Raw genomic sequence first — 16,470 nt, 5'->3', positions numbered from 1 at the left:
AGTATAACTTACGAACACATAATGCTCAAAAAGTTCATATCGCATGTGACAATATTAAACTAAAATGTATAAATGTTCAATACAAAGGTGAGCCGGATTGAACCAGACTGAACCGGGTTTGATGGACACACACTTATCCAACAACCCCAAGAAAAAGGTAAAGTCCGACCTGCAGGGGAATGGCTTTGTATAGAAGCCGTACAACCTCAACACCGTCGCCATGGATTCCAATGTCAAGAAGGTAAAGTCTGGCCTTTAGTCGTTTCTCAAATCCAAACAGTACTACCATTGGTTCGGCACAGGTTTCACATTCAACCACTCATCATCGGGAAAATTATCTCCTCCGGTTTGCTGACCGGCCTAGTTCCTCAGTTCCTCTAATAGGGGGATGGTGGACCCCACCTGGGCAGAGTGTTTGGGCATGGGTAGAGAGGTCATTTCAGCCCCCCTTTGTTAGAGGAACTGGGGAACTGGGCGGGCAGCCAACTGGAAGTGATAAAGATCCCTCATCACCGTGCTTCACCTCAAGACTTTGGTTCTACAACAGCAGCAACACTCCCGGATCAGTGTGAGACATAATCCCCAGCGTGAGATCAGGTTGAGGCTCAAGGGTAGTAGTGGGCCACCATCACCCTCGTTAATTTCCAAACACAATAGCTCCTTCAAATTCTCTGATTTCAAACCCAACCTTGATCTCCATCAGAACCTCTCCCACTCCTCTTACGTGTTCGTCCCACTCCAGGCCTCTCTTCGGAATGTCTCCAGAATAAACTTAAGTCGGTGGGGATTTGGCTCTTCTGAACCGAATTCCTCCGACTGGTAGAGATCGAAATCAATGGAGAAGGCCACGACGCGACATTCTCGACTATTGTACCGAGAGTTCGTCAATTCATCTCCGTTGGCTGCTCGTTGATGGCTTTAATGGCTTCGACCGATAATGTTGGAGGGGATGCCGTGGTTGATGACTTGGAAGAAGCCGATCTCTCCATGCCCGACTTCTCTAACTGTGCCGCTCACAGTGAGTCAAATCGGAATCCTGTGCTCGACCTCCACGGGCGGTGCATGACAGTTGCAAGGCTGTACCATGATATATGTTCATGGGTAAGTGTTATGTGAGGTATTCCACCAGTGGCGATTAATAACATCACCGCTAGAAACAGGTAGTTGGTATTGCAGGAAGAAGAAGACAACGATGGAGGAATGGATGAATGGGTGTTGCCGGTTGTTGGGGAACCACCATTACATCCCACTTTGGTATGTTGCCGGTTGCCGAGTGGTTGCGTGGAGAAGAAAAGGAGCGTCTCTCTGTGTCTTTTTGAGTCTGCATCTATATCTCTATCTCCCCTCTCTTGGTTATGGTTTTCAAAGATTACTTTCTCCGGTCCAAGGTCCCCTGTTTTCCAAGTGAAAGCATTTTTGTTTCTTTACTCCTTATAGAAAAGAGTCCCCTGTTCTTCGAATTAGGAATGAAAGCATCTTTTGTACATTTATGATTTGAGATATAAGCACAGAGATATACACAGGGGAAGGTGGCGCGTGGTTGTAGGCGGGGAAATAGGGGTGGGGACGGGGAAGGATGGGTTGTGGTTGCAGGGGATTACATGGGAGGTTGGTGCAGGGATAGGGATGGGTGGAGTGGCAGGAAGAAGAAGGAGGATGGGAGTAGGGCGGGTGGAGGTGTGTGGGCATAAAGGCATGGCTGGTGGAGTGGCAACGAGGAGAAGGAGAAGGAGGAGGAGGAGGAGGAGGAGGGTTAGGGGTAAAACTGTCAAAAAAATTCTTATATGATCAATGAACACTGGTTTGGATAGTTTTGTAAACCTAAACTCAAAGGAGTGTATTTTTGTTAATTGAAACATTGAATGGTTAGTTTTGCAAACACAAACCTAATAGTATCTTCCAGTTCTCGAGAGACAATTTTGGAATGAAACAAAGCAAAATAACAATAAATTTCAAATCATCCTTCTCTTAGCTCCAGCTCGAAGTTTGGAGAACAAAGAAAAGGAATTTAGCCCCTGAGGAATCAATTACAGGGCTATGATCAGCGGCAAATTTGAAATGCATTCTCCTACTAAAGTAATTGGTAGAAAATTGGAGAAAACAAGAACAGATGGAAAACTATAACAGATATTTGGGCAAAAGAGATCCTTCGAGGTTCCAAAAAATTAAAAAAGAGTTCAGTCGCACGGATCTGAAAATCAAAACATTTCCCCGCGAATGGATTGTGGAAAAAAGAAATAAAAGAAAAAAACATAACATGACAAAAATCTTAATGATAAAATTATTGATTTATATGTTTCTCTCTCCAAATAAAAATAATTTTTTTCTGTTTTTTTCTTGGCATCCAAACGTAGCCTTACAGTGTCACTGATGCCCAAGCCTCCTCCACTGGTAAGTGGCAACAGGGGCGTTTACGTTTCTGAATCTTTATTTCTCACCTTTTGTTTGTTCTTTCGAATTTCTTGTTAGGAACCTGATCATCCATTTGATCCTTGAAAAGGAACTTTACAAAATACGTAGAAAAGATTTCCTGAACTTCTCCGATTGACCCTTTTTTTTTTTTTTTTTTTTGTATGTTTTGTTAAGACACGAAAGAAAAGGGGGGCGGGGGGGACCAAGTAAGATTCAAGAATGTAAGTTTCAGAACTCCTCGTTTAGAGAAAGGTAAACGAGACTTCCATAAATCTGATCTTCTTTTTCTTTTTTAATTAATACCCTTTTTTTTTTTTTTTTTTTGTCGTAACAGCAGAAGACTACTGAGCCTGAAACTGAAGCCCAATCCAGCCCTACTTGCAGAACCAGAGTGTGGAGACAATCTTTCATCTGCAATGTGAGATTTAATCTTACTAAATTTTCATTGAATTTAGTAATTGTATCCATGAAGGGGAAAAATTCGCAATCTCGACTCTTGAATGTGTTTTTACTCTCCAGATGGACTGTAATTATTCTTTGTTGCTTTTCACTTTCTCTATCCTCCACTCCTTATCTCACTTACTTCAAATTAACAAGGAATGAAAAGGATTTGGAGTAGAACTGGAATTGCTCAAATGAAAACCTAGAGCTAAGATTGTAAGCACTAAAAAAAATACCCACCCAGGAAGCACAAATCTCAGAATTCTAGAGTTTATCTGAATAAATTCAAGTACTAGAATAAATGAAAATCAATTATATGTTCTAGGCTTTAAAACCTCAGGGTCTTCTCAACAGTTAAGAAAGAAATAAGAAAGTCCCTAGTGATTATAATTGCAAACAGAACTTAAACCAAAAAAGGTCCTGCTAAATCCAATCCTTAATTATTAAAAAAAAAAATTTTGGGTGTTCAACATAAAAAGAAAATGGGGATTCAAGATAACTCTGAATTTTTTTTGAATAATTTAAAGTGTTAATAGAGAAAAATGAAAGCAGTAAGTTGTAGATGAGAATAGATAGCATAAATCAAAACCAGAGGAGCCATAGGACTCTGGGTGATCTTACTATGCTTGCCAGAATTTGGCATGCATTGGGTCTCCAATCAAAACCAGAGTAGCCATAAACTTATTAGCTACAGACATTATTCATACAGCTCATGGTTGGCCCCATCATTCAGTAGATACTGCTTACAAGTCTCTCTCTCTCTCTCCAACCCCACCCACCAGGATTTTTTAAGGGGGAGAAGGTTTGGGACCTATATTAGCTGTGCCAAATAAGTTTTCTTTGATCATCAGAATTGTGTCCTCGTTTAGGAACTGTCACCATATTTCTAAAGGAAAGGTAGAATGATGATGAAGGAAATCAGCTTTGTATAGGTGTTTGGCATACATGATCTATTGGGTGCAAGTGGACCCAATTAGCTGTCTCATTGCATCTATTAGATCTTCTTCAGCTAGCTTTAACAAATTTCCTTTCAAATTACAAAGTGAAACCCAATAACCTTGTAACAAGAAGAAACTTTTCTATCCATATTCAGAATCATCATACATTCTAGTAGTTCAATAACACAATTGGAGAAAAGTATCCATTCAGTAACAAAGAATTAAAGAATAAAAAATCAAACACATTGCACTGTTTATCTAAATTGATAATCACTATAATATTTCAGTAAACGGAATTAATATTTTACAGTGTGTTTAAAGAATGTAATGGAAGAAAGGTGTATCCATACACTAATGAAGAATTAAACAAAAACGAAAAAGAAGAAGCATTAAATCTTTCTGCTTTTGTAGCCCTCCCACTTGAGAAAACTTAGAAATGGTTTTTCTGGAACTGGTATCCATTTCACAATCCACCCAATTGGCCAAGATATGGCTGCAAGACCAATGCACACACACCATTCCTTCCAATTTAACCTCTCTGTGTTTGCAAACTTCTTCAGAAATTCGACCATCACTACCTGAAGAATGATGGTTATCCCCACTATCCCTAGAAATAACTTGTTCTTGTGTAATCCCTTGAAGACGTTCTTCTTCTCCAGCTTCCTTGCATTGAACTCATTGAACACTTGGCATAGCACAAAAGTGTTGAAGATCAGGGTATCATTAACCTTCGTATCCACGGAGAAGATAGACTCACCTCTGAACTGTAGGGTCAAGAGGATAGATACCTGATACAGAGCTTGAGCCATGAGATTCCTCCACATTACATTGGTTATAAGTGGCTCAGTCCGACCCACTGGTGGCTTCTCCATTAGCTCCTCAGTGGGTCGCTCAGTGGCAAGAGCCAAAGCCCCCAATGTGTCCATGATCAGGTTCACCCACAGCAATTGAACTGCTGTTAGTGGAACTTTGCCAGCAGAAATTGCTGCAACAAAGTTGATCACAAGAGCAGCAACGTTCACAGTGAGTTGGAATTGAATAAATTTTTGGATGTTGTTATAAACACATCTCCCCCACCTTAAAACTGTGGCCACTGAAGCAAAGTTATCATCCAAGATAACAATATCCGAACTCTCCTTGGCAACTTCAGTTCCCTGAATCCCCATAGAAAGTCCAATATCAGCCTCTTTCAATGCCGGCGCATCATTTGTTCCATCACCGGTGACCGCCACCACATGGCCTTTCTGCTTCAAGCATTGTACCATCAAAAGCTTGTCAAATGGGGACGACCTTGCCATCACATGGATTCTATCAACCTTCTCCATCCTTTCTTCTGGTGTGTAATTTCGAAACTCCACACCCTCCACAACCTCTCCATTACCAGAGACCTGATTTGGATCGAGTATCCCACATTCAATGGCTATTGCCCTCGCTGTGAAAATGTTGTCTCCAGTGATCATTTTGATGTGCACTCCAGCATCTTTGCAAGCTTCCACAGCCTTTCTTACCCCTGGTCGGCATGGATCCTTTAGACCTACTAACCCTAACAAGGTTAAACCCTCACTTAGCTTTTCGTGAATCTTTCCATCTTCTCTGTACTCCAACTCTTCTTCAATGATCTCTTTGTGAGCAAAAGCAATGCATCGGAGGCTGTTAGCTGCCATACTTTCAATTATCTCTTCGAATTTCTTCCTTTCATTTTCACCCATGAATTTCAAGCTTCCTTTTCTGTCATTGTAGCTGGAACACATTGCTAGTATCATCTCAGCTGCTCCTTTCCAGTGTATATGGATCATTTTCTCACCATTCTTCTTCATCAATAGACCGCTGCGTTTCTTTTCTGAATTGAAGGCTTCTACCTGGAGAACGGTACAAGTCTTCTTCAGCGCCTCAATGTCCATCTTCAATTCTAAGACAGACCAAGATAGGATGGCTTTCTCAGTTGGGCTACCAGAGAACTCGGGCACTGCTTGTGAATGGGGTTTATAAACGGCTCCAGTGGAGTTCAGACCAGCTCCCTGGTGGAGCAAGTCAAGAATAATAGAAGAAATTGTTGGGGATGCATAATCTTTTATGGCATCTTGACCAAGCCAAAACTCGGTCACCTTCATTTGATTCATGGTGAGAGTACCCGTTTTATCGGTACAGATAGTGGTGGCCGAACCCATTGTCTCACAGGCCATGAGTTTTCTGACCATTGCTTGATCAGCCATCATTCTTTTCATGGAATAAGCAAGAGTGAGTGTGACAGCCAGAGGCAATCCTTCTGGAATCGCCACAACTACGATGGTAACAGCATCGGCAATAATACGAACAACAGCATTCAATATGTCATTGATCTTCGTCTTGCTGCCATTGAACTCTTGATTACCATAGTCATCTTCTGTATTCCCCGTGAAATAACGAACCAACAACACAACAAGAACGAGGAATGCAACTGCCAAACCAACCTTCCCTATTGACAAGGTTAATTTGTCAAGCCGCTCTTGTAATGGTGTTCGTTCAGTAGAGTCACGGTTTATAGAGCTCATCATCTCACCCCATGATGTGTTCATGCCGACCGAGGTAACCAGCATGCGACCATAACCGTCAGCCACCTTGGCACCAGAGATGAGGAATGGGTTTCTGCTGCCATCCACTTCAACATGATCACTCTCCCCTGTCATGCTAGACTCGTCAATTTGTAAGGAATAACCATCTAAGAAGAGGCCATCTGCAGGAATCTGATCGCCAATTTTGAGACACACAATGTCTCCCACAACAATGTCGAACATGGAAATCTGGCTGCGCCGCCCACTCCTAACGACATCGATTTGGATGTTGTCGCTAATGCTTGAGAGCTTCTCAAATTGTCTGGATTGCCTGTAGTTACTGAAGGCAGAGACAGTAATAACAATAAAGACAGCAACAAATATACTACCACCATCGTACCACCCATCTTTCCATCCATTCTCTCTGATGCCGAACCCAAGAGACAGAATTGCACAGCCCAAGAGAATGAGAATTATGGTGTCCTTGAAAGCCTCCAACACGAAATGGAAGAGACTCTTTAGAGGTGGTTTTGGGTAAGTATTTGATCCAAATTTATTGCGACGAGATGCAACATCTTCAGCATCACCATGGATTCCATTCTCCACATCAGTTAGAAGTGCAGCAGCAACTGCTTCCACTCCTCCAAGTTGATTCAGACGATCTGGGTTCTTCTCCTTCACGATATCGATGAGGAGGGCCTCATTATCAGCATTGAAGTCGCAGTGTGAACTTACCTCACTAATATTGGATTCGATTTCGAGGACGGTGTATGATGGTGTGCGAGAGAAGGCAGTAAAGAGCTTATCCTTCTTCTTAGCAATAGCATCTTTGGCAAGAGAGACTAAGATGCGGGAAGAACAGATAGCAAAGAAAGCACGGCGCCATCTCTTCTGGGGTATGCTAATTAGATGAATGGTGTTGAACAAGTCAAGTGGGCAATGCTGCACCATGGAGTCGCACATTATAAGGTTAAGAATCTCCCAATCAGTGAAAACAAAGAGCAAACAAAGGAAGGCCTAAAAGGTGAATGTAGATGTAAAACTCTACTATTGCCAATCTTTGAGAAGGGGAGAAACAGGGGATCAGGAGACAGCAGGAATATGGAATGGAAGGACATTCTCGGTTCAACTTGCTTCTTATAATATTGCTACTGTCGGTCACTATGGAAGTTCTGGGTTAGTTCTTAGACGGAATTGACGCAATCGTGTACATGGTTCTTGCTCTCTGTTCTCACTTTCACCTTGAGTTTTAAAACTTAATTTTGCAAGGGGAAGGTAATTTCAAATTGAACCCAATCTCACCAAGTTTGAGTAGGAAAGGTAGAAAACTACAACTACCATGTTTGTCGGGTCAAAGAAGAAACTCAGTAGGTGGTAAATTGAGATGGAGGTGGAAAGCTTACCCAGAAGACGGGAGAGGTCGGCAACTGTAACTGGGACGGTGTTCAACTCAGCGGCTCGTTCGTGTTGACAACGTATTAACGAAGTTTACACCGACCAATGTTTAGGCGGTTGATGGTGTGGATCGACCATGTTGGGTTGGGTTGGGTTGTTTTATTTTATTATTAGGAACATGGATTTGATACAATAGATTCTAAACTCGAGGCTCTGATTAGGCAGCATGACACTCCACCGCGTTATATGTCTAATGACCACGGCAAAGAAGTGTGGTGACTTGTTTAATATATAATACATGGGCCATGAAAGTTTATCCATTCAACAAGAAAAACCTTGCCCACTCTTTAGGTCAGACAAACCCGGGCCCATGTAAGACCCCACAACCCACATATGGGCACCATTTGCGGGTGGCTTTAAGGAATGGACAAGAGTTGAACACAAGATCTCCTCTTCTTGAGGCATGATTCCTTGCCTTGCAAGGGGATATAAAATAATATATATATATTTATCAGCCTTTTTAAGAACTATCCATTCATATGAATGGATTAAGGTACATTGTATATGAATTATGTGTCAAATTTGATTGCCTTGGTCGATCATAGGATCCATTTTTATTTGATTATTTCAAAAGTAGTTTCAATGGTTTGTTTGGTTGGCTTTCATCTTTTCCTTTTAAAAGAAAAAAGTATGTTTTGTTCCATTTTATCTTCACGTTTTAAATTTTATAAATAGATAGAGGATGATGATCGCTATTTATGCATCAAACTAAATGGTGGGAAGACCACCATCTAGCGTATATGAATAAATTACAAAACGGGTAAGAACATGCGGAAATCATACCTATTGGATTAGTTGTTCATCATTTATCTGTAAATTTTGGGAAACTTTTTTCAGGGAATTCTCCGAATTGACTTGAGAGTTGAAAGCAGTTTCTTATCATTTTCTAAGAAACTTCATAACCTCATAGGTATAGTTCATCATGTGTTACATTTATTTTTCTACAAAAAAAAAAAAATCCAAACCAAAATTGACTTATTGATTATGCAAATGGTCTAATGTTTTCTTTAACTAGAACTTAGAATGAGTCATCAATATTTGACATGGGATGTCTCACAAACTTAGAGTAAAACTAAATTGCGACGTTACCAATAAAAACCACCGAGGACAACCATCAAGAGATTCCTCTCCAGGAATGCATCTAAGGAAACAGACTTCATAAACCTTTCGTCTATCTTTTGTAGATGAATATATTTAAAATATTATTCATCATGTGTATCATATGTTTTTGTGAATATTCCATTATTGAATATGTCAAACCCAAATATTAGAAATAGCATTTTTTTATTGAGAGAGTAGGAAAAAAAACATTTTTAGGTGAAATTTAGATTTTTTTTTTTTCTAAAAAAAAAAATCTACTTTCAAACTTTCCTTTTGGCTCCATGGTTAGAAGAAGCAAAGGAAAGAGAAGGGTGTTTTTTTTAAAAAAATGGAATCTTTATTAATTTTTATTCTTAAAATCTAAGAATTTAATTACAAAATAAAGTAAAATTTAATAATCAGATTTGAAATATTTTAAAAATAGTCTTACCAAAAATTTCGATTTTGATTTAGATTTAAGTTAAAACTTCACTACCCTTTAATTTCCTTTGCAACCTGACAGAACCTTAATCCGGACTTTATCTCAGACTTTCCTTTTTTTGTGAATGTCATCCCAAGGATGTTTAAATAAAAAGTGATTCTTCTAATGGACTGGTACTACCTCCATCTAAGGTTTAAAAACATGGAATTAGGATCCAGATCGATCCTAATCAATTCTGATCCTAGATCCTAGATCCTAAACAGATTAAGAAACAATAGGATCGACTAAAATATGTCCTAACCAAAGGATTGACATATCAATTCTTGAATCCATGCTTCCGTACCCTTTCTCCTTATTAATTACCAACCAAAATGGAAAAAAACAAAAAAGAAGCCTAACTGAAATCAATTGGAAAGCTCAAATACATTCTTGTTATTAGCTCAAAGTTTGAATCCCGTTTTTCCCAAAGACCGGAATTGGAGTGTTAAATGGGATGACATAGGGTCCCAAAATCCCATCTACCACCTCTTACCAATCATATCTTTACATTAACATAGGATTTGTTTCTTATTGGCCGAAAATCTTGAGATGACGGCCGAGTTAGAGGAAAGCAAGCCAAGTGCATAAGTCCAAAAGCTGGCTGGAAGTCATCATTCTTCCACGCGGCACAAATAGTAGGCCACACAGATATATGATGCACACCGTGTCGCGCTGCAAAGGAGCCGAATCCAATCCAAGGGCAGACTTGTTACGTGTTTTTTTTTTTTTTTTTACAAATTACTTGTTAGCTCTTTGTTGAGAGTTGAGACTTTACACTCTTAACAAAAAATCGATCAGAATTTATTTATTTATTTATTTTTTAAACATACGGGGACAATTTTCATACACGTTAGATGGTAAGAGTTTCGAGGAGGCTTTTAAAAAGGAGTAGAGGGTTTTTGACTTTTCCAACTTCATGTGAGAAGGGACATGACCATATATGTTTGCATGCCCCTGTATGAAATCTTTGACCTAAACATATCATAGAATCTTTCATGTGTACAAATAAATGCCATTTCTCAGCTTCCTTTTTGCATCTAGTGTCTCTTTTTTTTCCGCCAAACAGCAGAAGCATATACTATAGAATAGAAGAAGATACAATACGAGGCATTGAAATGCCTAAAAAATCATCACAAATGAAAGAAGATAAAAATAAAAAAAAGGGGGGGAGGATGCAAAAAAAAATCATTTTTTTTCACTTTTTTTTGTAAAAACTTCTATTAATGTTGTATACTTACTGTTAGGGGTGTCAATTGATCGGTTCAAGTTGGTTCAGTCAGTCTTAATCGGTTCCTCTCTACTTTAGGATCTCACATCATGACCAGCGTAGTCACTCCTCATAAGATATAAACATGTGGTTGACTACCGGTCTATAATCGGACTCATACTAAATGGATTATAAACGAGTTAAACGTGTCTATAAACAAGCTGCACGTGTCTATAAACGGGCTCATACTACATAGACTACAATTGTGTCTATATATCAATTGGGGACCTAAAATGCATTCTTGGCTACCAACCTTGTAGCAGGAACACTCCGGCCACAAATTTACCACACAAAAAATGTAGCAGCAAATTTTTGTCATATTAGAAGGAACATGGCAGAAAACGAAATGTGAATCCAACGAGTCCAAGGTAGGTTGGAAGTCGGCACAAATCATAGACCACACACACATAACTGTCCTACGTGATGGGTGATGGGTCACCCACAAAATAAACCATCTTCCACTTCAACTCCCGTTCCTTCGTTCCATGTGATTTGGGAGAGAAACCTTTTCCTTTCTACTCACCTTTTCCGGGTGTGTCATTTGGTCGGCGGACCTTTCTTTTCTCTCTCTCTCTCTCTCTCTCTCCCCCCACCCCCCCCCAATACAAAAACATAAAAACAAAAACATTATAAATCCTTAGTCCCGAGTCTCCTGACTCCTCAAGCAAAGGGTTTTGTTAGTGTTTTTTTGGGTCAAGAATGCGTATCCCTGTAATGCACTCAATATTCCTCGTATCCCCTAAGTTTCTGATAAGTCCACATACTATCCCTCAATATTCCACGTACCACCCCTATTTTTTCCCTCTAATACCATTTAAGTTCACATCGGATATTAAATGCTAAAAAATTATCGGACTACCCTTTCTTATATCTTTTCTAAAATTTGAAAAGACTTAATTGCCTTGATCTATTTGTTAAAAATTGAAAGACCAAAATACCCTCATCTTCCCCAAATCATCATCTTCTTTTACATACCCAATACCACCACCATCGTGAAGCCCCACCTCCCGATACTCTTTGAACCAGGCCACCGTCTTGGGCAGGTGTTGAACCTTGAACATCATCTCAATCCGACCCAAAAACACCTCCGGTGACCAGCTCTTAATCTTCTTCTTGTTCAAATCCGTTCGCCGGAGAATGTTTTGCTGGAAGATCAAGTAGTTCTCTTCTCTCTAGATCCCAATACTGGTTTTCCATTGTTTATATCTGCTCTTACTTCTTCTAGTTATTGTAGTATTACCTAAGTGGGAACTGTGTATTACCATTTCTCCGGCGGTGGTAGGAGCCCTCCTTTTTCTGGTATCCAGATCCCCTGCTACCTCAATTGGAGCTACCCACCTGTTCTCTTCAATAAAGTCCAACACAGCAACGCTTTCCCTTCTCTGTATCCAAGATGGGGCTTCTCCCTCTTCCTTAAAAGGGTCTCCAGATTAGGTGCCACTGAAACATCTTGGAGATCTAGATGCCCGTTTCAGCAGCCCCCGCCATTGATACTCGCTAACAGAGTCGAAGAAGCGCAGTGGGGAGATGAACAAAGGAGAGATTATTTTAAGATTCAAGCATATTTGAAATATTATTGTTAAAACATGGAAAACTTGTTTCAGATTTGAGAAAAAAAAAATTCAGATCGTGATTTGGTTTCTAGGTTAATTTGGCTTTCGAGGATGAATTCGTTGGTGCTTTGGTTGCATTGACGGGTTCTTGTTAAAGTATAACAAATTTTTTTCAAATTTTTAAAACAAATCATACTCTGGGTTGATTTCAAAATTTGTTTCAGACAATCACATTCTATTGTGAATAAGATTATCCAATGCAGTGAGATTGGATAGTCTATTCATGGCCAGATTCAAAGCAAGGAGAACTCCATGACCTTCCGCTTTCCTTTGCGAGTGAGTTCAAAACTGCAGGTATCACCTTCCTTCAAGCCATTTGAAGTACAAATCTGAATCCAATCACTTGAAATGTAAACTTGGCCATCGCTCTTCCTATGGTTCAGTTCCACTTTCCATGACCTTCCCTTTCCATCTGTGAGAGTTGTCTTGCAATTTTTCCCCATAAGACATTCAATCTTGAAAATGAGTGGATTTGCAGGTTTGGGGAAGATGAGGGTTGGGCTTCACGATGGTATGGTGTAATGGTGGGTGGTGGTGGTGGTGGTGGTGGTAGTATTGGGTATGTAAAAGAAGATGATGATTTGGGAAAGATGAGGGCATTTTGGTCTTTTTAAATTTTAGCAAATAGGTCAGGGCAATTAGGTCTTTTCAAATTTTAGAAAATATATAAGAAAGGGTAGTTTGGTAATTTTATAGCATTTAATACCTGGTGTGGACTTAAATGGCATTAGGGGGTAAAACAAGGGTAGTGCGTGGAATATTGAGGGGTGGTACGTGGACTTATCAGAAGCTTAGGGTGGTATGAGGAATATTGTTAGTTATTTTTTTAGGAGGCCAAATTATTTGTTATTTGAGCCTCTAAAAAAAAGTCGATCAATATATATATACATAGGATAAAGTTTTCCACCCATTGAGAATGGTTCATCCGTCATCTTAGGGTTTACAAACCCCTCCTAAGATTTTAGTATGTTCCAAAATACCCTCCCGATACCATACCCTCCCGATACCTATTCCCCCCTTATTTATTTATTTATTTATATATTTATATATATTGATAGTTTTTCTACACCCATAGAAGATGGTTCACCCACCATCCTAGGGTTCGTTCACAAACCCCTTCTACGGTTTTTGTATGTTCCAAAATACCCTCCCGATACCTATTCCCGCCTTCTCCCGCCCCTCGGTGAATGGGGTCCCATTCACTATGGATGGATTGAAACTCGATCCTATTTTTTTTATAAACATATTATAGAATCTATCATGTGTACAAATAAATGCCTTTTCCCAGGTACCCTTTTGCCTCTATTGGCTACTTCACCTTGTTGGATAATTTTTACAAAATACCATTTTTACCCACTTTGTTAAAAAAAAAATTCTATCATTGTTGTATACTTACCTTTTGGGGTGTCAAACGGTCTGTCCAAGCCAGTTCGGTCGGGCTTAATCAGTCCTCCCTACTTTAGGATCCTACATTGTGATCGGTCCGTTTAAGTAATTGATCTCATAAGTTAGGCATGGTCCTATTTATAAACGGTCGATCACATACCGATCTATAATCAGACTCATACTAAACGGGCTATAAATGAGCTAAACGTACCTATAAATGGGCTCATACTAAATGGGCTACAATCAGGCTATGCACGTATAATCCATATAGCTCCTAATGAGATTAAATTCTTTGGGATGAATCAAGAACTTACTTGAGAGAATGTTTCTCAATGCTTTTGGAACTCTATGGGCCTCAATCTCAATGGACATATAAATATGACATTTCAAACAATATAAATAGCCTTGATTATGTGCTTTATTTATTTTTAGCCGATCAACTTTATAGTGCATTAAAAATTATTAATTATATGTTTTTAGTGGCCCATATTCTTTTTTATACATAGCTTACGTAATGCAAGAAGAAAAACTAATCAATGAGACTAAGAAATGGTATATTTGGGATACAATAGGGAATTTAAGGGTTAATTGGAGTAAAACAAACAGTTCATAAAACAAGCTAACATGTTGGGCTCGGTCGGGCATCCGTCAGTCCTTCCCCTTGCATCGTGAATGACATGTTTAGCTAACATATTGGGCCGGTTTCAAACTATCACCAGTCGGGACAGGTCGGTCCCATCAATGTGAGCTTTGAATTGACACCCTTACTTACCTTAATATTAACTTAAATTCTCTTACTCAAATATTTTTTTCCTAATTCCTTCATCAAAGTAAATCTTCACCTTCTTTTTCCCTTGCTAATTTTAAATCTCTAAGGAAGCGTTTGGTTGCGTAAATCTTTTGGATGTGGTCTGATTGTGGATGGTCATCCACTTGAGTTACCATCTGTTGAATCGTAATTCTAGAAAATAAACTGTTTGGTTACCCTGAGTCTGTCAGTTGGATTCACCCTGAATCTATTTGAAAAACTGTTTGGTTACCCTGAGTCTGTCAGTTGGATTTACCTTGAATCTACCTGAATAACTGTTTGGTTACCCTAATAAGCCTGTCAGTTACTAAACCTTACATTTAAAAGTATAAGACACATTAACAAAAAAAAAATACGATTACCATATTAATGTTCTCAAATAATTAATTAAATCCAATTATCACCCAACCTTATATAACCTAAAATTATTACTATGCCATTGCTATGTGTGAGTGTGAGCTTAGGTGTAGGAGCAGTAAGGGGTGGGGGTGAGTGTGTACTCAAGTGTAGGGGCAGCAAGGGGTGAGGGTGACTGTGTCAGTTTTGTGTTCAAGTGTAGGGGTAGCAAGGGGTGGGGGTGAGTGTGTGTTCAGGTATGACAACATAGAGGGTATGACTCAGTATGACTCAATAGCTTTCATTTAAATAAAACAACAGTTCAGATTCCCCCAAGCCTCACCCTATTCTGATGGGTAAATCAGTTCACTTCAAGATAAAAAATTAAATAAGATGCTACTACTACATGAGAGTCGTGATGAAGTCGAACCATCATCTCCTGGGAACAAACCCAGGTGCTCTTCCTTTTGAGCTAAAGACTCACCTACCTACATAAACCATGTCACAAAAACATATAGCAACTGAACGAAAGCGGAAAAAAACATTTGAAGCCAACCCATAAATCCAACATCATTTATTTTCTGTTGTTCTTCCTTATTACCTAATTGCCCAGTCATACTCAATACCATCACCTTCTCCTGATCTTTCTTTTTATTTTATTTAATTTTCTATTTGGTTCTGTACTAAGAGGCACCTTCTCCCCGACATTCTCATCTTCCTTGTGAGAGATGATGTAATTGGCATTGGCCTTGGCCTGGGCCTGCTCTTTGTCCTTAATGAATTAGGCTTTTACCTTAAAAGAAAATCATAATATGCCTCATATCCATCAAGTTTATAAATAAATATAAAGAAGAACAGCAGAAAATATCCATGGGGTCCTACATAACCATGCTATAACCATGCTACAATCATGCCAGTGCAAGTTCATCTACTACAACATAACAATCGACAATGGATAGCGAGCGGTGTGAACTGATTTTTCAGCAATAGAGCTTGCTGGAGTATGTAGAAATCCATGTATCTATCTACTATGAATCAAATGAAAAACAGAGTAAAACAAATCAGCAAAATATGCTATCTACATCTTCTCCCTCTATAGCAATGTAACCAGATCAGATTAAGATTCTATGGGTAACCCTTATATTTGGGATAAGAATTATCCATCCTGTTGTTCCTGAAAGCACAGCAACCAATGGTGTAGACAATGACAAGGAAGATGAGGAAGATGATGTTGACAATGGCAACCTTCTTCCTAAGACTCTTTATATTTTGAAGCACTCCACCCTTACAAGACTGGCAGTTGTAGCAGAGATCATTTTCATTGTTGTTCCAAGCTGTGCACTCAGAATCAGTGAAGGAGGTTGTGTTGCTTGGGTTGGTCCATTCGATTGGAGTCACATAGGTGAAGTTACATGAAGTTGGAGGCTTACAACAACCAGACTGCAGATCACATCACCAAAAGAAAACCAAATAACACATTAATTTCAAAATGTCACACCTGAAGTTACTGAATCACAAAGAGAGAGAACTAGAAGCCTAATTGCAGTGAAATATAGATGAAGACTACAAGAATAAGGCAAGTAAACAAATGTAAAACCCCAAAGTTTTGAAATTGATGAAGATTCCACGGTACGCACATGTTCAAAATCTAGCAAAAACACACACAACCCTTTTAAAAATTTTTACCGAAAGTTTCAGAAAATTCAATGTCCCATCATTTAA

General features: G+C 39.2%; 1 protein-coding gene and 1 long non-coding RNA gene across 2 annotated transcripts; one reads left to right on the top strand and one right to left on the bottom strand.

Annotated features, from left to right (window-relative positions):
• Positions 1-1,337: 1,337 nt before the first annotated feature.
• On the top strand, positions 1,338-16,230 carry LOC122666888. Its single transcript, XR_006333724.1, has 3 exons — positions 1,338-1,352; positions 1,979-1,984; positions 15,848-16,230. It is a non-coding gene; the product is annotated as an uncharacterized LOC122666888 (long non-coding RNA).
• On the bottom strand, positions 4,154-7,335 carry LOC122666843 (putative calcium-transporting ATPase 13, plasma membrane-type). The gene has a single exon (XM_043862937.1). It carries the CDS (start codon positions 7,283-7,285, stop codon positions 4,181-4,183), a length of 3,105 nt encoding a protein of 1,034 aa, XP_043718872.1. The 5' UTR covers positions 7,286-7,335; the 3' UTR covers positions 4,154-4,180.
• Positions 16,231-16,470: the final 240 nt, after the last annotated feature.

The sequence above is a fragment of the Telopea speciosissima genome, chromosome 1 (assembly GCF_018873765.1).
Source record: "Telopea speciosissima isolate NSW1024214 ecotype Mountain lineage chromosome 1, Tspe_v1, whole genome shotgun sequence".
Lineage (NCBI taxonomy): Eukaryota > Viridiplantae > Streptophyta > Magnoliopsida > Proteales > Proteaceae > Telopea > Telopea speciosissima.
This window is presented reverse-complemented; position numbering and strand designations above follow the sequence as displayed.

Coding starts and splice junctions, on each gene's coding strand:
- LOC122666843 (XM_043862937.1), bottom strand. CDS start 7,285: ATGTGCGACTCCATGGTGCAGCATTGCCCACTTGACTTGTTCAACACC.